We start from the raw sequence: 22,579 nt of genomic DNA, 5'->3' as shown, positions 1-22,579 counted from the left end.
CTTTGTGTTTTCTCCCCTTTTAGGTAAATATAATAAAATTGGTTATTAAAGTCCAAAAAAATATTAACTTTACTAGAGAGTTCACATTTTTGATTTATTGGCTGGTAGGAAGTTATAACTTTTCCTAAAATTAAAACGTGACTTTACATTCTAAGTGTGTGTGTATGTCTGTGTGTGTGTGTGGGTATGTGTATGTATTTTTAGAGATAGGGTCTCATTCTTTTGCTCAGACTGGAGTGCAGTGGCACGGTCATAGCTTACTGCAGCCTCAGACTCCTGGGCTCGAGCAATCCTCTTGCCTCAGCCTCTGGAGTGGCTAGGACTTACAAGCGTGCACCACCATGCCTAGTGTTAATTGCATATATTTTTAAGACTGTAGGGTATAAAATTTTTTTTCACTTAAAAATTACAGTATATGGGTTGGGTGTGGTGGCTCACGCTTGCAGTCCCAGCACTTTGGGAGGCTGACGTGGGTAGATCACCTGAGGTCAGGAGTTCGAGACCAGCCTGACCAAAATGGTGAAACCCTGTCTCTGCTAAAAATACAAAATTAGCCAGGCGTGGTGGTGCATGTCTGTAATCCCAGCTACTCGGGAGGCTGAGGCAGGAGAATCTCTTGAACTCAGAGGTGGAGGTTGCAGTGAGCTGAGGTTGCGCCATTGCACTCCAGCCTGGGCAACAAGAGTGAACCTCTGTCTCAAAAAAAAAAAAAAAAAAAAAAGCGAATGATTTATTTTCTTCCTTTTTATTTGATTCAGGGACCTAGCCTCTGGATTTTGAGTGTTTGTGGTTACCTAAAATGTTGTTATTATTATTTTTTTTTTTGAGACAGGATCTCTGTCACCCAAGCTAGAGTGTAGTGGTGCATTCTCAGCTCACTGTGCCTCAACCACCCAGGCTCAAGCAATCTTTCCATCTCATCCTCCCAAGTAGCCGGTACTACAGGCATGCGCCACCACGTCCAGCTAATTTTTGTATCTTTTGTAGAGAGAAGAGTTTCACGCCGTTGCCCAGGCTGGTCTTGAACTCCTGGACTCAAGTGATCCACTCTCCTCAGCCTCCCAAAATGCTGTGAGAGTACAGGCTTGAGCACCATATCTGGCCTCACCTTGGTTCTTACTGCAGTTGTCTTGTTTTATTTTGTGAATCTTTACTATGTTTATCCTGCTTTTAATTGTCCTATTTTAAAATGCAGAGAACATTCTCTCTGGCCAGGTGAGGTTAAAAAAAAAATGCAAAGATGAGGAGTTGTAAAGCTTCTTTCAAGAATTGTTCTGGCCGGGCGCAGTGACTCACGCCTGTAATACCAGCACTTTGGGAAGCCGAGGTGGGCGGATCACGTGAGTTCAGGAGTTTGAGACCAGCCTGACCAACATGGAGAAACCCCGTCTCTACTAAAAATACAAAATTAGCCGGGTGTGGTGGCGCATTCCTGGAATCCCAGCTACTTGGGCTGATTCAGAAGAATGGCTTGAACCCAGGAGGCGGAGGTTGCGGTGAGCCGAGGTCGTGCAATTGCACTCCAGCCTGGGCAACAAGAGCGAAACTCCGTCTCAGAAAAAAAAAAAATTGTTCTTTCTCCTGGGAGTCGAGGAACAGCAGGTTACCTAAGGTGGGGTGAAGGGAGGTTTCCAGGTTGGAAACAGAGCAGGTCAAAACTCCCATGCTGATCAGTAGTGGGATCGTGCCTGTGAATAACCACTGCCATCTAGCATTGGCAACATAGTGAGACCCTATCTCTTTAAAAAAAAAAAAAAAAAAAATTCCTTTATGAACATTTCATGGGATTTCCTCCATCCCCTTTTAAGGGGCATAACAAGAAGGAGAACATGCCTCTTTAAAAGGTATTTTAGCAATTAAAATCTCCCTGCCAGCTCATTTGTTGGTCTACTTAAATATTCAAGTTTTATTTCATTAAAGGTCTTTTCAGGTGTTTCAAGTGTTCCTTTAACCGAACACTTGTTGAACTGAACACTTGTTCATGTTTCTCATGTTTAATGGCTGTGATTTAAATACATGTTGGTGTTACTGAAGTCATAATCCAGTGAGAATTCCTGTTAAAAGTGTTAAGATTTTGGACTCTTGCATAAGTCCCTTAAGGAGTGGTCTGGCAGTTACTAATGTTTGTTTCCCATAGAATCAGGAATACCCTCTATCTTTAGACGTTCAGTCAAAATTGGTTAGAATTGAATTTGAGTAACCCCCGTGCTTGTATGTATACTGCTTATTTAGTATTCATGGAGAATGCTGTATGAAAATTTGATTAGTTCTTTTTTTCCTTCCAAATTGATAACTTAGAAGAGACAATTAATCTCTACCTCTTTCCCTTCCCAATTTGTAAAAAATGAGTGTAACTTCCCATCTTTCTACTTTTAAAGGATGTTAGACTTCTTGGTTTATTAAAGTAAGAGTGATATTCTTGAAGATTCAATGTGAATTCAATTTAATGTTCTTGGCAGACACAAACTTAGTTTTTTTCCCTTTTAGAAGAAAACCATATCAAGCCTTCATTAATGAACCTCGGTGTAACTTTTGGCTTTCTTCAAGACATTTGTCATTTGCGTTGTATGGCTGTGGCGTAGATATCTTCAAATAATGCTTAATTTTAATTTTATTTCCTTGTGCGTTTGTTTTTAAACTCCTGCTCAATTTACTTACCAAATATTAATAATGTGCCTACTTTCAGTCTTCTACATTTTTGAATGTCCCTTTAGTCTATGTTGCTGAAATTCTACTTTATAGAATAATGCAGATAACTGTATTGGAAAGTGTAGTCTTTGCCCTCAGGAGCATTTACTCTGATAGGGTTAATGACTGTAAGCCCCTAACGAAATTTCCACACTAGTTACTAAGAATTTTTAAAGGATAAGTGATTTTGTTTGTAACCCTCCAACCCTGTTCAAAACAATTTGATGTTTGTACTACAGGTTGAGTATCTCTTATCTTACATGCTTGGGACCAGAAGTGGTTTGGATTTTGGATTTTTTTTTTGAATTTGGAATATTCACATATACATAATGAGATATCTTGGAGATGGGACCCACGTTGAAACACAGAATTCATTTATGTTTCATTTACTTTTTTTTTTTTTTTTTTTGAGACCGAGTCTCGCTTTTTCACCCAGGCTGGAGTGCAGTGGCTTGATCTCGGCTCACTGCAACCTCCACCTCCCACGTTCAAGTGATTCTCGTGCCTCGGCCTCCCGAGTATCTGGGATTACAGGTGTGCCATCACACCTGGCTAGTTTTTGTATTTTAGTAGAGATGGGGTTTCACCTTGTTGGCCAGGCTGGTCTTGAACTCCTGACCTCAGGTGATCCACCCGCCTCAGCCTCCCAAAGTGCTGAGATTACAGGCATGAGCCACTGTACCCGGTATCATTTACATCTTATACACATAGCCTGAAGGTAGTTTTATACAATATTTTAAATAATTTTGTTCAGGAAACAAAGTTTGTGTACATTGAAGTGTTAGCAAAGGTGTCACAATCTTAGTCACTCATATGCACAGTCTGTAGTTATTTGGCATCACCATCACACTCAACTGAATTTATATGATACTGATAAGCAATCATTTTCTTATACTTATTCACACATAAGTATAAGAAAAAAGTAAAAAATAACAGTAAAAAGTATGACATACCATTAATATAGTGGAATAATAATGTGTTCAGGGTAACTAAGCACAATAGCATCACCAGAATATCTGTATCTGCTGTTAAGCAACAACATCAACAAATAAAGTTAGGCTTTCAGTCCCCACCTGTGATGTTATTTTTTGATGAAAAGGTTTCTGGACTTTTTGTTTGTTTGTTTGTTTGTTTTATTAAGGCTGGAAGAAACACCAGAATCAATTGAGGGACCAGGAAATGGGGCCTCTAGGGAAGAGAAGGCATTCTGCTAGATGGCTTTAAAAAATATTTCTGCCAGAGTCACTTGTCTCATTAACAACAGTTTTTGTCTTAGAAGTCTCTCTTTGATTTTATAAACCATCATGATTTTGTTATGAATGCATGCTGCTCTGGTTCTCTAATAAGCCCAACATGCATTTGCATCATGTCGGCAATAAGCACTTTTTTTTGCTGTGTTAACAATGTCATCTTCATTGTTGTGTGCCTGTGTTTTGACTATGACCTGTCACATGAGGTTGGGTGTGGAATTTTCCACTTGTGTCATCATGTTGGAGCTCACAAAGGTTTGGCTTTTGGACCATTTTGGATTTCGGATTTTTGGATTAGGGATTCTCAACCTGTACTATCAGCCAGGAAGTATAAATGATGTCTCCTTTGTGGGTTTAAATATAATTTACTGCTTAAGAAGTTGCTTGTAATTGGTATGGATCAATAATTTATGCTTCATGACCTCTACCTTATGATGTGGTTAGTCATCTTTTGGCATTGGTGTGAGAAATAAGGTTTTCCAAAAGGAAAATCCAATTTTTTTTTGGATATTTCTAAAGTAAAGCAATTTTTTAATTTTGTGCATTTAAATTATAATGATTACATAGAAATAAGTACATAAAAATGGAATATAATCATAGCTGGGAAAAAATAGTCCAAGACTTGGGCTACTGCAAAATTAAATGGTTTAATTAAGAGTAGATTTTGAGTAACTCTTGTTGTGTTGTTTATGCCATGAAAAAGGCAATAGTTTATATTCACATATTTTAAAATAGTGTTGAAAAGAAAACCATGTATGGCCTGTTTGATACATTTCTCAGAAATCCTCATTTTATTTCAATCTGATTCATAGACTTTCAAATGATCCTACTTGTAACTGTTTAGAAACTGTACTCCTCTAGCAAGAAAGAACCTTTTGTAATGATTTCTTTTTTTTATTAATTTTTTTTGCACACAAAACAATAAACATTTTCTAAAAATACATACAAACAAAAAGATGCGTATCAAACATATTAGGAAGGTTGCACATGGGAAGACGGGGAATAGAAATGGGGAGTGGGAATTAAAGAAAATGAATGAGAGAGGGACTTTGTATGGATCAATGATAATAACTCAATCCTCTATTTGACAAAGAAGAAGGAGAAGGAAGAGGAAGAAAAAGAAAGTGGGATAAAGGATCAGAAAGGGAGGAAAATAGAAAAAATTAGAGTATGACTCCAGGGTAGACCTGTTTTGTTGTTGCTGGGTTGGTTGGTTGGTTTGTCTGTTGTATTTTTCATATGTTTCGCCATGTTGGCCAGGCTGGTCTCGAACTCCTAGCCTGAAGTGATCAACCCGCCTCGGCCTCCCAGAGCGCCGGGACTACAGGCGTGAGCCACCACGTCCAGCCCTCACATTGCTTCTGGCCTCTGTGGTAGACCTCCCAGACGGGGCAGTTGGGCAGAGGCGCTCCCCACATCCCAGACGGGGCAGCCGGGCAGAGGCGCTCCTCACGCCCCAGACGGGGCGGCCGGGCAGAGGCACTTCCTCACTTCCCAGACGGGACGGCCGGGCAGAGGCGCTCCTCACTTCTCAGACGATGGGTGGCCGGGCAGAGGCGCTCCTCACTTCCCAGACGATGGGTGGCCGGGCAGAGGCGCTCCTCACTTCCCAGACGATGGGTGGCCGGGCAGAGGCGCTCCTCACTTCCCAGACGATGGGTGGCCGGGCAGAGGCGCTCCTCACTTCCCAGACGATGGGTGGCCGGGCAGAGGCGCTCCTCACTTCCCAGACGATGGGTGGCCGGGCAGAGGCGCTCCTCACTTCCCAGACGATGGGTGGCCGGGCAGAGGCGCTCCTCACTTCCCAGACGATGGGTGGCCGGGCAGAGGCGCTCCTCACTTCCCAGACGATGGGTGGCCGGGCAGAGGCGCTCCTCACTTCCCAGACGATGGGTGGCCGGGCAGAGGCGCTCCTCACTTCCCAGACGATGGGTGGCCGGGCAGAGGCGCTCCTCACTTCCCAGATGATGGGTGGCCGGGCAGAGGCGCTCCTCACTTCCCAGACGATGGGTGGCCGGGCAGAGGCGCTCCTCACTTCCCAGACGGGGCGGCCGGGCACAGGCGCTCCTCACTTCCCAGACGGGGCGGCCGGGCAGAGGCGCTCCTCACTTCCCAGACGATGGGGGGCCGGGCAGAGGCGCTCCTCACTTCTTCCCAGACGGGGTGGCCGGGCAGAGGCGCTCCTCACTTCCCAGACGGGGCGGCCGGGCAGAGGCGCTCCTCACTTCCCAGACGGGGCGGCCGGGCAGAGGCGCTCCTCACTTCCCAGACGATGGGCAGCCGGGCAGAGGCGCTCCTCACTTATTCCCAGACTTGGCGGCTGGGCAGAGGCGCTCCTCACTTCTTCCCAGACGGGGTGGCCGGGCAGAGGCGCTCCTCACTTCCCAGACGGGGCGGCCAGGCAGAGGCTCTCCTCACTTCCCAGATGATGGGTGGCCGGGCAGAGGCGCTCTTCACTTCCCAGAGGGGGCGGTCGGGCAGAGGCGCTCCTCACTTCCCAGATGGGGCGGCCGGGCAGAGGCGCTCCTCACTTCCCAGACGATGGGTGGCCGGGCAGAGGTGCTTCTCACTTCCCAGACGGGGCGGCCGGGCAGAGATGCTCCCCACCTCCCAGACGGGGCGGCGGCCGGGCAGGGGCTGCAATCCCAGCACCGTGGGAGGCCAAGGCAGGCGGCTGGGAGGCGGAGGCTGCAGCTAGCCAAGACCACACCACCGCACTCCAGCCCTGGCAACACCGAGTGAGCGAGACTCCGTCTGCAGTCCCAGCACCTAGGGAGGCCTTGGCGGGCAGAGCACTCGGGGTCAGGAGCTGCAGACCAGCCTGGCCAACATGGCGAAACCGCGCCTCCAGCCAAAGGAGAAAAAGCAGGCAGCGGTGGTGGCGCGCGCCGGCAATCCCAGGCAGCCCGCAGGCCGGGCCAGGAGAATCACGGGAGCCGGAGGCAGGGGGTCGGCAGTGAGCGGACTAGATTCCAGCCTGGGCCACAGAGGGAAAAGAAAGAAAGAAAGAGAGAAAGAGAGGAGAGGAGGAGGGGAGGAAGGGGAGGAAGGAGAGGAAGGGAGGAGAGAAAAGGCTTGTTGGACGATTTGATTTAGCTAGCTGTTTTGTTTGTTTTACCCCAAGAGCAAATTATGAGAAATTAAAAAAAGATACAGGGCCGGGCATGGTGGCTCACGCCTGTAATACCAGCACTTTGGGAGGCCGAGGCAGGCGGATCACTTGAGGTCAGGAGTTCGAGACTAGCTTGGCCAACGTGGTGAAACCCCATCTCTACTAAAAATACAAAAATTAGCCAGGCGTGGTGGCGCATGCCTGTAATCCCAGCTACTCGAGAGGCTGAGGCAGGAGAATCGCTTGAACCTGGGAGGTGGAGGTTGCAGTGAACTGAGATCAAGCCACTGCACTCCAGCCTGGGTGACAGAGCGAGACTCTGTCTCAAAAAAAACAAAACAAAAAAAGGGTATGTAATATATATTTCAAGCAGCAAAATGACCCCAAAACTTATCTTTTTGGTTAAAATGTTTTCTTGCCCTTTTCTCTCAAAAGATTTAGAGTTCTTAGCCTTCTCTTTTTTCCCCCTTTCCATCATTTTTAAATTTTGTTATTTTTGTACCTAGTAGTTCTTAGGTAATTAGTTTAGTGTGGAAGTATTTCAAAACCAAAATCTAATATAAACCTTCAAATCATTGAAATCTGCATATACCAAAATTTCAAAACAGTTTGTATAGTTTAGTAGGATGGAAGAACATTTACTTTTTGAATAATATGTTCACATGGTTCAAACACAAAAGGTGCAAAAAATGAGAAGTTTTCTTCCTTCCCCTGTCTCTTGGGCACACTTTACCCCTCTCTGGAAGCAACCAATGTTACCAGTTTCTTATCTATTCTTCCGGTATACGATTCTTTCTATGTATGTACATATGACAGAAAGAAAGAGGTCTTGCTCTGTGCCCCAGGCTGGAGTGCAGTGGCATGATCACAGCTCAGTGCAGCCACAACATCCTGGGCTCAAGAAATCCTCCCACCTCAGCCTCCCAAGTAGTTGGGAATACAGGCATGCGCCACTATGTCTGGCTAGTTTTTTTTTTTTTTGTAGAGACAGAGTCTCACTTTGTTGCTCAGGTTAGTCTCGAACTCCTGGACTCAAGGATTATTCTGCCTTGGCCTCCCAAAGTGCTGGGATTACAGGAGTGAGTCCCCAAGCCCAGCCACTGTCTACCTTTTTAAAAAAAACAAGTATGGTAGCATACTCTGTATACTATTAGCTTGCTTTTTTCACCTAACAGTAGTTTTAAAATTCTTTACATATTGGTATATGAAGAGTGTATTTGTGATAGAAAACTTAAAATAACAGTGACTTAAACAACAACAAAGTTTTTCTCTTAAAAGTTCGGGTAGGTGATTTAGGGCTCATCTGGAACTCATGGTGTGCTGTTTTTCTCTTACTCTCCTTTTTTTAAATTGAGGCATAATTTGGCTGGGCACGGTGGCTCACACCTGTAATCCCAGCACTTTGGGAGGCCGAGGCGGGCGGATCACTTGAAGTCAGGAGTTTGAGACCAGCCTGGCCAACATGGTGAAACCCCGTCTCTACTAAAAAATGCAAAATTAGCCCGGCGTGGTGGCAGGTGCCTTAATCCCAGCTACTTGGAGGCAGAGGCAGGAGAATCGTTTGAACCCGGGAGGCGGAGGTTGCAGTGAGCCGAGATCGAGCCATTGCACTCAAGCCTGGGAGCAAGAGTGAGACTTCTCTCTCAAAAAAATAAATTAATTAATTAATTGAGGCATAATGGATACAGTAACATGCACAGATATTAAGTGCATGGTTCAGTGAGGTCATTATCCCCCACCATCACTTTTCTGATTGGCCTTTTTCTATACTAATACTGCTCTATGTATGCTGCCTGTGTCCTCATTGACTTAGCAAGATCTCCAGCTATTGCAGCCCATTCCGAGCAGCAGAGTGCATGAAAGGGCAGAGGTTCTGTGTTACCCTTTTAAAGGAAGGTTTCTAGAAGCTGTCACTCCATAGCAGTTTGAATTATGTTTCATTAGTTAGAACTTAGTGTCATAGCCACATCTGAATACAAAGGAGGTTGAGAAATGCAGTCTTTATTATCTTGTTTTTCCCCATTATAAACAATGCTGCAGTGAATAACCTAATTCAGATTTATTTTTATTTATTTATTTTGAGACAGAGTCTCTGTTGCCCAGGCTGGAGTGCAGTGGCGCTATCTCAGCTCACTGCAACTTCCACCTCCCGAGTTCAGGTGATTCTCCTGCCTCAGCCTCCTGAGTAGCTGGGATGACAAGCACCTGCCACCACGCCCGGCTAGTTTTTTTTTTTTTTGTATTTTTAGTAGAGACGGGGTTTCACTATGTTGGCCATGCTGGTCTTGAACTCCTGACCTTAAGTGATCCTTCTGCCTTGGCCTCCCAGAGTGCTATGATTTTAGGCATGAGCCATCGTGCCTGGCCTCAGATGGTGTTTTGTGGGATAAATTTTTAGAAGGGGAACTACTGGATCGAAGAGTATTTGCAGTTGGACAATACACTTATTTTCTCATATCCTTGCTGACACAGTTTTTGTATTTGCTAATTTCATAGGTAAAAAAATGACAGAGGGTAGCTCTAATTTGCCTGATAGGACATGTAGGTAGAGAAAATAATTCTACGCTTACATACTGATGATACCTAGAAAGCATGGATTACACAGCTAGTTAATGTAATGCTAGTTGGGCGGCATGTTTTCATTTTATTTAGGCCAATTGTAACAGAAGACTGATGGTTAAAGGTAGATGAGAAACCCTTCTACTCATAAACATGTCACCGTGAACTGACACGAAAACAGGGGAATAATGTATTTTTTAGGAGTTTTTAAGTTAAAAAGTAGATTAGGGCTGGGCATAGTGGCTTATGCCTCCTCACTTCAGGAGGTGAAGTGGGGAGGATTGCTTGAGGCCAAGAATTGGAGACCAGCCTGGACAACATAGCAAGACCCTACCTCTAATAAAAACCCCAACAAATTAGACAGGTGTAGTGACATGCACCTGTAATCCCAGTGCTTTGGGAGGCCAAGGCAGGAGAATTGCTTGAGCCCAGAAGTTTGAGACCACCCTAGGCAACATAGGGAGACGCTGTCTTTAGAAAAAAAATTAGCTGGGCATAGTGGAGTGCACCTGTAGTCCCAGCTATGTGGGGGTGGCTGAGATGGGAGGATCGCTTGAGCCCAGGAGTTCAAGGTTACAGTGGGCTGTCATTGCACCACCGCTCTCCAGCCTGCGTGACAAAGTAAGACCTCATTTCTTCTAAAAAAAAAAAAATATTCATGTATAAGGTTAATTTAGCATTAATTTTCTTTGGTCCTGTTTTCTATCACATACATTTCTTAACATTCAGAAACATATTTTTAACTGATAAAGTACCCTTTAACCTAATGGTTCTTTTTATATAATATTTTTTGTTGTGTTTTCTTTTTATTCTCTGATTGCTAAATGGGTTCAGATACATTACATGATATGTATTCTGCTTAAACTGTAATTTTTTAAATAGAATGTTAAGTGTCCTTAATTATATTTTTAACTATGAGCTTTTGGTTGGGACTTAAGGAAAAACTTCATAGTAATTTTCTATGCCACTGGGTAGTGTTATAAGCTGTATTTACATTTTTTTTTTTTTTTTTTTTGAGACAGGGTCTTGCTCTGTCATTCAGGCTGGAGTGTGGTGGTGCCAACACAGCTCACTGCAGCCTCTACCTCCTAGGCTCAAGTGATCCTCACACCTCAGCCTCCAGAGTATCTGGGACTACAGGCGTGTACCACATGCCTGGCTAATTTTTGTGTTTTTCTCAGTAGAGACATGGTTTCACCATGTTGCACAGGCTGGTCCTAACTGTTAGACCCAAGACCCTTCTGCCTCCCAAAGTGCTGGCATTACAGGCGTGAGCCACTGTGCTTGGCCTGTACTTACTTTTAAAGTAGGAAATGGGAGCATTAGAAGAAAGGATATATATGCATGTTTTCCCCATACCACCTGATGAAGTCTTAGATAGCAGAGACCTCTTACTTAGCTACCATAGGTACTGTGGCATAGTAGATTAGACTGCCAATAGCAATGTTTTGGCTCCTCTGGGTGAGAGGGAGGGATAGATGTTAGTACTTTTAAAATGTCAGTTCTTTAGGTAAAGAAACTTTTCTCTTTTTTTTTTTTTTTTGAAACGGAGTCTCACTGTCTGTCACCGAGGCTGAAGTGCAGTGGCACAATCTCACCCTACTGCAGCCTCCATCTCCCAGGTTCAAGCAATTCTCCTCCCTCAGCCTCCCTAGTAGCCGGGATTACAGGTGTGTGCCACCACACCAGGCTGATTTTTGTATTGGTAGTAGAGACCAGGTTTCACCATGTTGGTCAGGCTGGTCTCTAACTCCTGACCTCAGGTGATCCTGACCTCGCCTTGGCCTCCCAAAGTGCTGGGATTACAGATGTGAGCCACCCTGCTCCCAGCCTTGTTTTTTTTTTTTTTTTTTTTTTTTGAGACAGGGTCTCACTCTGCCACCCAGGCTGTGGTGCATTGGCACAATCTCGGCTCACTGCAGGCTCTGCTCCCAGGTTCAGATGATTCTTACGCCTCAGCCACTCGAGTAGCTGGGATTACAGGTGTGTGCCACCACACCCAGCTAATTTTTGTGTTTTTAGTAGAAGATGGGGTTAACCCTTGCCATGTTGGCCAGGCTGGTTTTGAACTTTGACCTCAAGGGATCTTCCCACCTTGGCCTCCCAAAGCACTGGGATTACAGGCGTGAGCCACTGTGCCTGGCACTAGGTAAAGAAACTATAAGGGCCCAATATCTATAACCTGAAGATAGAGACTTTGAGATACTTTGAGTACAGTATCCAGTATCGTCTCACTTATCTGGAGATAAGATTTCTGCAAATCTCTGCTTTTTTTTTTTTTTTAAATCAGTGAAGGCTTAATAAGCCAAGGAGTAGGAAAAAAGTATTGCTTAGTAAATGGGCATTGTGTTCAACCTCAGGCTCTTTGCTAAGGTTCCTATGACAGAATAGAAAGTATTGCTTGTCCTGTTCTTCTCTGTATCCTTAGCACGAAAAGTGGGACCTAGCACATGGGTATTGTTCGGTAAACATTTGTTGAATGAATGAATTTTTATGAAGTGAGGTTTTTTTTTTCTTCCCTAGCACAGATTTGTGTGTGTGTGTGGAGAGAGGGATATAGAAACTTAACAGCAATGGCTGACATTTTTGCTTATTTGTTAGGTCTTGGTGGTGGTGTTAATCGGGTACATATATGCTTTCCTTAGGATTTGCATTTGCTGTTCCCTGTGTCTAGAACGCTATTCCTTAGATAAATCTTCATTCCTTACTTCCTTAAAATGTTTTCTCATCTATCACCTTCTTAAGTCTGTACTGATCACCCTACTTAAAATTATAACTGCCCCTCTTTGCTTGCACTTCTAAGCTTCCTTACCCTAGTCTGTTTAGCAGTTACCTCCTTGAAACATGCTCTGTAGAATTTACTCATTATGACTATTGTCTCTCTTACTACCAGAATGTTAGTTCCTTGAGGGCTTTGTCTGTTTGTTCACTGTATTCCAGGTGCCTAATAGATGCTCAAAAAATTATTATTTTTTTTTTGAGACAAGATCTGGCTCTGTCTCCCAGGCTGGAGTGCAGTGGTGTGAACACTGCAGTCTTGACCTCCCAAGTTCAAGTGATCCTCTGACCTCAACCTCCCAAGTAGCTGGGAGTACATACGCACACCACAGGGTTTTGCCACATTGCCCAGGCCGGTCTTGAACTCCTGGGCTCAAGTGAACTGCCTTGGCCTCTCAGAGTGTTGGAATTTATAGACATGAGCCACCGTGCCTGGCCTCAAAAAACATTTGCTATATGTGTGAAGAGAGGAAAGGGTACAATGTAAGAAAGTTAGCTATAAAATAGTTTACATTTTAAATACTTATATTTGAAAGTATTATTTCCATTATTTAAAAAGTAATTTTAAAATTTTGCTTTTGGAGACCGCTGCGTTCCATAATTACACGGGGGCAAACACAGCTGTGCTAAGTTTAAGAACTGTATATTCTGTTGGTGGAAAAGGACTGAGTATTGCTTTGCCCAATACATCACCTGCCTCAGTCTTCTAGTGGTTTTGTGGTGAAGTTGCTTTCAGTGGTGGTTTGGTTAATGCTTTTTGACTTACATCCCGATAAATCAGTTGAAAATAAAGCATTGCCGGGCGCGGTGGCTCACGCTTGTAATCCCAGCACTTTGGGAGGCCGAGGCAGGCGGATCACAAGGTCAGGAGATCGAGACCACGGTGAAACCCCGTCTCTACTAAAAATACAAAAAATTAGCCGGGCGTGGTGGCGGGCGCCTGTAGTCCCAGCTACTCGGAGAGGCTGAGGCAGGAGAATGGCGTGAACCCGGGAGGCGGAGCTTGCAGTGAGCCAAGATTGGGCCACTGCACTCCAGCCTGGGCAACAGAGCAAGACTCCGTCTCAAAAAAAAAAAAAAAAAAAAAAAAAGAAAATAAATGCATTTAATATATTTAACCTGCCAAATATCATAGCTTAGCCTAGCCTACCTTAAACATTCGTACAATATGAACATTAGTCAACAGTTGGATAAAATCATCTAACACAGAGCCTACCTTGTAATAAAGTGCTGAATATCTCATTTACTTTATTGAATACTCAAAGTGGAAAAGCCGATCAAAATTTGAAGTGCAGATTCTACTGAATGTGTATCACTTCTGCACCATCGTAAAGTCAAAAAGTCATAAGTTGAACCATCCTAAATTGGGAACCTTCTGTAATGGAAAAAACCTCTAGGTTTGAATGTGTTCCATGGTGTCCAGATGGAACATCCCTTTCCTGCTGGAGGTAGCTTTCTGCACAGTGAGGTGTGACAATGTTAATAGTTAGCTTTATTTATTTCTTAACTTGGACTAGGCCTTATGCTAAGCATTTTATGTATATTATCTATTATATATAATAGCTCTATGAGGTAAATATTCTTTTCTTTTTTTTTTTTTTGAGACAGAGTCTCTCCTCTGTTGCCCTGGCTGGAGTGGAGTGGTGTGATCTTGACTCAGTGCATCTTCTACCTTCTGGGCTCAAGCGATTCTCCAGCCTCAGCCTCCCGAGTAGCTGGGATTACAGGCATGTGCCACCATGCCCAGCTAGTTTTTTGTATTTTTAGTAGAGATGGGGTTTTGCCATGTTGGCCAGGCTGGTCTTGAATTCCTGGCCTCAAGTGATCTGCCTGCCTCGGCCTCCCAAAGTGCTGAGATTATAGGCGTGAGCCACTGCGCCCGGCTGAGGTAAATATTCTTGGCCATTTTTTCTTGCAGAAAATTGATTCTTCATTAAACAGCTTGTCTAGCTATTAAGTGTTGAAGCTGGAATTCAAATCCAGCCAGTCTTACAGAGGAACTTCACTACACAAAACACTTTCTTGTTATAGTAAAGAATACTTTGAAGTAAAAAAGAAATTAGGAACAGCTTAGTGGAACACTAATGTCACAAAGAGACCATTATCTTTTATTTGCTTTAGCTTCCCATGATTTACTAGATTGAATGAGACTGCTGTGACTGAAGCAGTAATGTTAAAGTTAACCAATGCTGTCAGTCACAGTGGCTTGCACCTATAATCCCAGCTACTTGTGAGGCTGAGGTGGGAGGATCTTTTAACCCCAGTATTTCAAGACCAGCCTTAGCAAGTCCCCCCCCCTTTTTTTTTTAAAAGTTAACCAATGCTAATTTAAATAAAGTAAGTATATTTTAAAGAAAGCCAGAGTTGGCTTCTAATTATCTCTTCTACTACTTAGACTTAGTTCAGGAAGAGTTTAGCTTCTTTTTGGGACAGAATTTTTATGTTCTTCCTTTATCCCTAAAAATTATATTCAGCACGAAGGCAAAAGTTGTAACTGTATAGCTGGACAGGAAGTATAATTTAGTGAAGGAGTAGAGGGGTAGACAGTGGGTAGGTTTTGCTGTTCTTTTTTTTTTTTTTTTTTTTTTTTGAGACAGTCTCGCTCTGTCGCCCAGGTTGGAGTACAGTGGCTCGATCTTGGCTCACTGCAACCTCCGCCTCCCAGGTTCAAGCAATTATCCTGCCTCAGCCTCCCGAGTAGCTGGAATTACAGGTGCCTGCCACCACACCCGGCTAATTTTTTTTGTATTTTTAGTAGAGATAGGGTTTCACCGTATATTGCCCAGGCTGATCTTGAACTCCTGACCTTGTGATCCACCTGCCTTCGGCTCCCAAAGTGCTGGGAATACAGGCATCAGCCACTGCACCCGGCCACTGTTCTTGATTTTTAAAAGAAAAACTTCCCCATAATTTATACAAAATTATAGTAATGGAAACAGTCTTCCCCTGCCTACCATAGAAAGCAATTTTTAATTTAAAATTTTGACTAGAATATTCTGATTCTTTAATGTGAATTACTTTTGAACCTTAGCCATTTGTCTTCTAAAAAAATATATTTTATTCCCCAACATGCAGATATTTGTTCTGTTCTAAGGAGCTTCAGACTGTACCTGATTATCTCCAGTACATAAATCAGTTTTAATTTGTTTTAAAACAGTAGTTTAGGGGAGTAAATTAGAATCTACAATTGTAGGAAGACCCACCCGAATCTTACTATGTAAATGTACTTTCCCCTTGACTGGGGTCATTTTGGCTGCTCTTTACAGTACACGTGGCTGGCAGAGAAGGGAAGATGGAGCCGCCATTTTGAACCTGATTGGCACAACTGCCAGCATATATGTCTGCAGCTCTATTTTATAGGCTGCTGTTTGTTAGGAAAATGATTTGGGGCTGCATTTCATTAAAAGGGAAACCTTACCGAGGACTCCCGTACCCTATCTGCCCAAGTAATTTCTTTTTAACTCCTATGTCAGTATTAACATAGAATAGTTCAAATGTTGCAGTCAGATTGCTGGGGTTCACATCCTGGTTCTGCCATTTACTATTTGGTGCCCTAAGTTAACACCTTACTAGCCTCTCAGTGCCCCAGTTTTCTCATCTGTAATATTTAGACAATAATATTACCCACCTATTAGGGTTGTTAGGAAGATTTAGTTTAAAATACATATTAAATGCCTAGCATATGTAAGTGCACAGAGCATGTTAACTTTCCTCTCTTTACCAGCAAAAACGATTATGTGATTTAGATATGGTAGTGATAGCCTCTATTGGAAATTTTATAGGATTAGGTAATTTTAGATTGTTTTTCTTTTTAGAACCTCAAAGAACACTTGGTATCATTATATGAAATGCTAAAATGTATATCTATGTGTATGTGCAAATATTTTCATAAAAGTCTTTGAAAAACCCTCTACTTCTTCCCAAGAAAGGATCTCGCTAAAGATTATTTGATAAAAAAAGAAATCTTGGAGCACAGCCAAAAAACCGGGAATGAAAATATACTGTTTTCACGCCCAGAAACTGTGTCTGTATAATCAGAATTGTATGTCTTAGGATGTTAGAGAAGCTTTCTTTGTTCCATACAAAACAAACACTGACAGTCCACTTCTTGGACTTGAGAAATGTTGAAAGTTTCTTTACAAATGGATGTCTAGGGCAGGACTGGCAGGAGGAAATAATTCTTTTCCCAGAACACTTTTTTTGCTTCCAGTAAGTGGAGGAACATTGTTGAAACTTCCCTCACCACGCCCTCTGCTGATTATTTGTGAAACTCAGGTGAGTTAAATGTGTAGCGCAAGCTTGTCCAACCTGCAGCTTGTGGCTTTGAATACGGCCCAACACAAATTTGTAAACTTTCTTAAAACACTGTGAGATTTTTTTTGTGTGTGATTTTTTTTAAGCTCATCAAATATCGTTAGTGTATTTTATGTGTGGCCCAAGACAGTTCTTCTTTCAGTGTGGCCCAGGGAAGCCAAAAGATTGGACACCCCTGGTGTAGTGGTTCCTCCCGCTTCTCCCATACTTGACCCTTACTTGAACTAGGATTATTTCTCTTTTTTTACCCTCCTGGATGAGTGGAGGAAGTCCTTGAAATCTATTTTACTGCTACTGTTATTACTACTTTCTAAAATGGAAACATACACAGAAGTAGAGTCAGTGAGCCCTTATGTTTGTACCAGTTTTATCCCACCCCTACATTTGACCTACTTGTTCTTGTCCTCATCTTTAAAAAAAGCGAATTTGGCAGGACGGAGGCGGAGGAGGGCGGGCGCCGGAGCCAGCCCAAGCCCAGCGGGAGCCCAGCTGGAGCGGGCGTTGAAGGCTGGCGCGGCGAGCGCTGTTCGGGGCTGGAGGGGGTAGGCCGGCAAGGGCGGCCCGACCCTCCAGGAGGCCATCCAGCGGCTGCGGGACACGGAGGAGATGTTAAGCGAGAAGCAGGAGTTCCTGGAGAAGAAAATCGAGCAGAAGCACGGCACCAAAAACAAGCGCGCGGCCCTCCAGGCACTGAAGCGTAAGAAGAGGTATGCGAAGCAGCTGGCGCAGATCGACGGCACATTATCAACCATCGAGTTCCAGCGGCAGGCCCTGGAGAATGCCAACACCAACACCGAGGTGCTCAAGAACATGGGCTCTGCCGCCAAGGCAAAGAAGGCGGCCCGCGACAACGTGGACATCGATAAAGTTGATGAGTTAATGCAGGACATTGCTGACCAGCAAGAACTTGCGGAGGAGATTTCAACAGCAATTTCGAAACCTGTAGGGTTTGGAGAAAAGTCTGACGAGGATGAGCTCATGGCGGAATTAGAAGAACTAGAACAGGAGGAACTAGACAAGAATTTGCTGGAAATCAGTGGCCCCGAAACAGTCCCTCTACTAAATGTTCCCTCTATAGCCCTACCATCAAAACCTGCCAAGAAGAGGAAGACGACGACATGAAGGATTTGGAGAACTGGGCTGGGTCCAGCGCGGGCAGGATGGATGTGGTGCAGGCAGGTTCCATCGCTCTCGACTCTCACTCCAAAGCAGTAGGGCCGCATTGCTCACTCTCTGCATAGCATGGTCTGCACCTGGTGAGACGGGCGGGGGCGGGTGAAGGGGGTTGGGGAGGGCTGTGGGTGAGAAGTGCCTGCTGTTTATAATGTTGAATTTCTGTAAAATAAACTGTGTTTGCAAATCCAAAAAAAGCAAATTCTAGATATGTCATATTGGCCCTAATTACATTGGTATGTGTCTTTTAAAAAGATATTTCCCCCCCATAACCACAGTGCCATTATCCCCACCTAACAAAACTAACAGATTGATCTATTGCCTTAGATTGATCTGAGTCTTAGTATCCTCAGATTCCTTTTTGTTATCTAAAATATTAAACTAAATATTGAAAATATTAAAATACATTTAAGTTTGTGGTTATCACTTTTAAATGACCCATTTTTCTTCATTTACTTACAAATATGTTGTAAACGTTTGACTTTCTAACTTGCTATGGAAATTTTCAAACAAAAGTAGGTGGAATCCATATAAGAAACCCTCATGTACTTATCACCCAGCTTCAACAGTTATCAACCACTCTACTCATGTAGGAGGGGAAATTATCAAATCATGCCCAAGTTTGTTTGAACTCTTCCCCTCCAACTTCCCCCTCCTGAATTATTCTCAGGCGAATTCCAGAGTGGATATTATTTCATTGGCAGTCTAGTCTGTATCTTTGAAAGAGGGCAAGGATTCTTTAAAATTAGTGTGTATGTGTGTATATATTTATATATGGATAAGGATTCTTTAATATGAGTTACACATACATATATAACTCATATATATATAACTTATGTTAAGGAATCCTTGTCTTTTAAAGATACAGACTATATCTGTATATGCATATATCCACAATACCATTATCACCCCTTCATTCTTTAATATCTTCAAGTATCTAGTATTCAAATTTCCATTTGTCTCAGATGTCATAGTTTTTTAGTAATGGTTTGAATCAGGATCCATATAAAGTCTCTACCTTGCAGTTGGTTGGTAATGACCTTTAAGTCTAACCCTTTAGTCTATAGTCCATTTTTAGGCTTTAGTCTATAGTCCATTTTACTACCTCTCTTTGGTAATGTTTTTTGTTCAAGAAACCACGTTGTGGCTGGGCGCGGTGGCTCATGCCTGTAATCCCAGCACTTTGGGAGGCCGAGGCGGGTGGATCACGAGGTCAGGAGTTCAAGACCAGCCTGGCCAATATGGTGAAACCCTGTCTCTACTAAAAAAAATACAAAAATTAGTCAGACCTGGTGGCACGCGTCTGTAGTCGCAGCTACTCGGGAGGCTGAGGCAGAAGAATCACTTGAATCCGGGAGGCGGAGGTTGCAGTGAGCTGAGATTGTGACACTGCACTCCAGCCTGGGCGACAGAGCGAGACTCCGTCTCAAAAAAAAGAAACCACGTTATTTGTTCTAGTGTTCCTCAGAGTCTGGATTTTAATGATTACATCTGTGGCTCAGTTCAACACTTATGTCCTGTATTTCCTGTAAATTGGTGATTGAATCTAGAGGTGTGCTTAGTTTTATAATATATGTGCACATGGTAAAATTTAAAACAGTTCAAAAGTCTGTGTAATGAAATGTCGGTCATTTTCCCACACAGTATTTTAGGCATCTTCCCCAGAAGGAATTATTCTGTCTAGAATGAATGATGTGTTTTTATTCAGCTTTATATCCCATTGAGCATACTAAATGTTCTTGTAATTCTGAATATACTAAGGTTATTCTTTTGTAAATTTTAGAATTTGATTTAAATACTACAAAAGCACATGGTGCCAGTCACTAAGGTGTAGCATTTTCTTTTTGGTAAAGGAGAATTTGTAAGGTGAAATGACAGTGAATTAGAAGTTGTAAACCAGATTCCTTGTTACTACAGTGGACTACTTTTCATATAATGAACAAGAAAAATCAGCTCTGTAGGACAATGTTAAAAAGAGTGTTCTTGGCTGGGCACGGTGGCTCATGCCTGTAATCACAGCACTTTGGGAGGCCAGGAGGGGAGGACTGGTTGTCTCCAGGAGTTTGAGACCAGCCTGGGCAACATAGTGAAACCTCCATCTCAACAGAAATTCAAAAATTAGCCAGGTGTGGTGGCATGTGCCTGTAGTCCTGGCTACTTGGGAGGCTGAGATGGGAGGATCACCTGAGCCCAGGAGGTCAAGGCTCCAGTGAACTGTGATTGTGCCACTGCACTCTAGCCTGGGTGACAAAGTGAGACCCTGTCTCAAAAAAAAAGAAAACTTCTTTGTTAACATTATACAGTATCTAGTATTGTTAGCTTTATTTTCTTAAACATGAAGATAGTTAAGTACCATAGTTTTCTCATCTGTAAAATGAGGGCATTACTGTATTTATATCAGTGGCCTTTGGTAGGTCTTGAGTGAGAAAGTATCTAGGGAGGAGACTTGAATGTTAATTTCCTTTTCTATCAGTATGGCCATAATTAATTGTGAAACTCTGCTATCTTCAGTAGAAAGTTTTAGGTACAAGGCACGTGGCCAGGGATGTCATGCCTGGTGTAATGGGTTAGATTGGGATCAAGAACAAGTCTGTCAGAGTGAGCCAGGCAGCGTTATCTGAGCCACTTGGTCAGGACAGGTTATGGAACAGAACAGATGAGTCATGTCATGTGTACCATACCACGGTCTACTTTTTCTTGGCCCCTCTCCCCATGCCTACTCCCCTGGTCCCTGTCTGGCAGATAGTACAATTCAGAAGATAGGCATTAGATCAGTTCTAAGCATATAGGAAGAATGATAATTGGATTACCAGCAAGGCAGAGTGGCAGATCAGAGGCCATAGGGAACTGGGACCAAATAAGGAGACTCTCCAAAAGATGCAAATGCAGCTCTACCAGCAAGGAAAGGCAAACTGGTTGCAAAGTTACATGTGTAAAGTTGATTGAAAACAAAAATAAAGCAGCAGTCCTGGCTCCTTAAGTGATAGTTTCTTTTATGAGACCTCGAAACAGTTTACTGATAGGAGTATTCCAACTAAACTTCTAGGTTTGAATAGCAGGACATTACATGGAGGTGATTTTTTGGAATATATTTCTCTGTCAGCTATATAGAGATAGATAGGTAGATTTGGACCTGGGATAATTGTCATCTCTTAGTTTACCTCGCCTGGTTGTGTACAAGTTTGTATGATGTTAGACAGTTAATAGAATAGAAATTTTTAAATAGCCTTGTTCTCATCAAGTGACTCTGTAGCCTCTTTTTTTTTTTTTTTTTAAATTGAGGCAGGTTCTCACCGTGTTGCTCAGGTTGGTCTGGAACGCCTGGCCTCAAGCAGTCCTCCTGCCTTGGCCTCCCAAAGTGCTAGGATTACTGGTGTGAGCCACTGCACTTGGCCCATATTATCTTGTTTGGGGGCAGGGAAGTATGGAGATACAGGAGTCTTTTCAAGCCTTTTAAACTCCCTTTAGTAGCTATTTTACTCATAGACTCTGTGGCTAGAGTAGGCTTTATAGTTAGAAAGTAGTGCTAAGTGCTTACTTACTAGATACAGAAACAAGTTTTATGATGTTTCCTGGGTTTAGAGAAGAATTGGTTAAAGACTAAGAAATTCTGTTTTCTTCTTTGGAAAATCTTTTAAAATCTAATGTAAGTAGTTTTGGGACAAATGCAGCGAAGAATTAGGGACTTGCCTTTGGTTTGAACTAGATGTGTTTCCTTTTTTTGGTGAATAGTGGAAGTAGTAAAGAGGCTAACAGTTGTCAGGGCTTGTCAGCTGATCATGGGATTGAATACTACTGAGGTGAGCAAGTCTTGCCAGCAGTGTTTTACCACCTAAAGATCTTTAATTTAGGCAAAGATAGTTTCTCTTTCTTTGGAATAAATTCTGAAAACAGAATAGTGCATTTTAATGTGCATTAATTTCTCTTTACAGGCTTTTTTTTTTTAGCATAGGCTATTTAAATTTTGACTGCTTCACTCTGTGTTAGCATCATTATAAGAACTGTCAGCTGTGAAAAAAGATGATGCAAGAATGAGTACTAATTTTGATTTGCTTTGAACGAAGCAGACAGGATGAACCTGCATAATTATAGTATCAGCTGGATACTCTGCTAAGTAATCCAGTCCTCATCGCAACTCTATGAAATGTCAGACCCAGAAATAGTGACATGCCCAAGGCCATAGAACTAAGATGTAGCTTCTCTTAGGGCAGAATCCAGGCTTTATAGGAATTAAGATGCTATTTTGCTTTAAAAATTTTGGGAAGAGTGAGAGTCATATGTGTAAATGGGTATATCTAAGGTCATGGTATCATAATTTACTAAGTAGACCAACTTTTATCAAGTATCACAAAGTAGAATTTGGTAGCTAGGACAACTCCATTCTCCCATTCTTATCTTTTTTTTTTTTAATAGTTGTAAAGTTTCTGGGAATTTATGGGAACATGCTTTTCTTTCTTTTCTTTCTTTAAAAAAAAAAAAAAACCCTTTATTTCCTTCTTCCTCATTTTGCTTCCCACTCCCCCTTAATAAAAATAGTAACTTTTATGAAAGAGGGAGAAGGATGTTATGAACTCAGCAGGTTCAGACAAGTGTTGTGAGTGTGGAGGCCAGGAGGCCATGTATACCAGGACCATGTTACTGCCTAAGAAGAAATGAGAGTGTCCAGATGCCAGGGAGGTGAATAGAGAGTCAATTTCAGTTCCCC

At 42.8% G+C, this 22,579-nt stretch overlaps 1 protein-coding gene across 3 annotated transcripts in view; it reads left to right on the top strand.

The window, feature by feature from the left end:
- The window catches only part of LOC129487856 (putative charged multivesicular body protein 4B-like protein CHMP4BP1), a 31,071-nt gene extending 12,995 nt beyond the window's left edge, over window positions 1-18,076 (top strand). Inside the window, exons 3-4 of one of the 3 annotated variants that reach the window (XM_063645574.1) lie at window positions 13,996-14,275; window positions 17,135-18,076. In XM_063645574.1, the coding sequence (XP_063501644.1) occupies window positions 17,308-17,823 (516 nt within the window). In that variant the 5' untranslated portion in view covers window positions 13,996-14,275; window positions 17,135-17,307 and the 3' untranslated portion in view covers window positions 17,824-18,076. Of the gene's footprint in view, window positions 1-13,995 lie in introns of those variants that run through there. The other 2 variants (XM_063645575.1, XM_063645573.1) reach the window with 2 other exon arrangements.
- The last annotated feature ends 4,503 nt before the right edge of the window (window positions 18,077-22,579 follow it).

Source organism: Symphalangus syndactylus, chromosome 8 (assembly GCF_028878055.3).
Source record: "Symphalangus syndactylus isolate Jambi chromosome 8, NHGRI_mSymSyn1-v2.1_pri, whole genome shotgun sequence".
Taxonomy (NCBI): Eukaryota; Metazoa; Chordata; class Mammalia; order Primates; family Hylobatidae; genus Symphalangus; species Symphalangus syndactylus.
The sequence above is the reverse complement of the archived record's forward strand: the minus strand, read 5'-3'. Positions and strand labels throughout refer to the sequence as shown.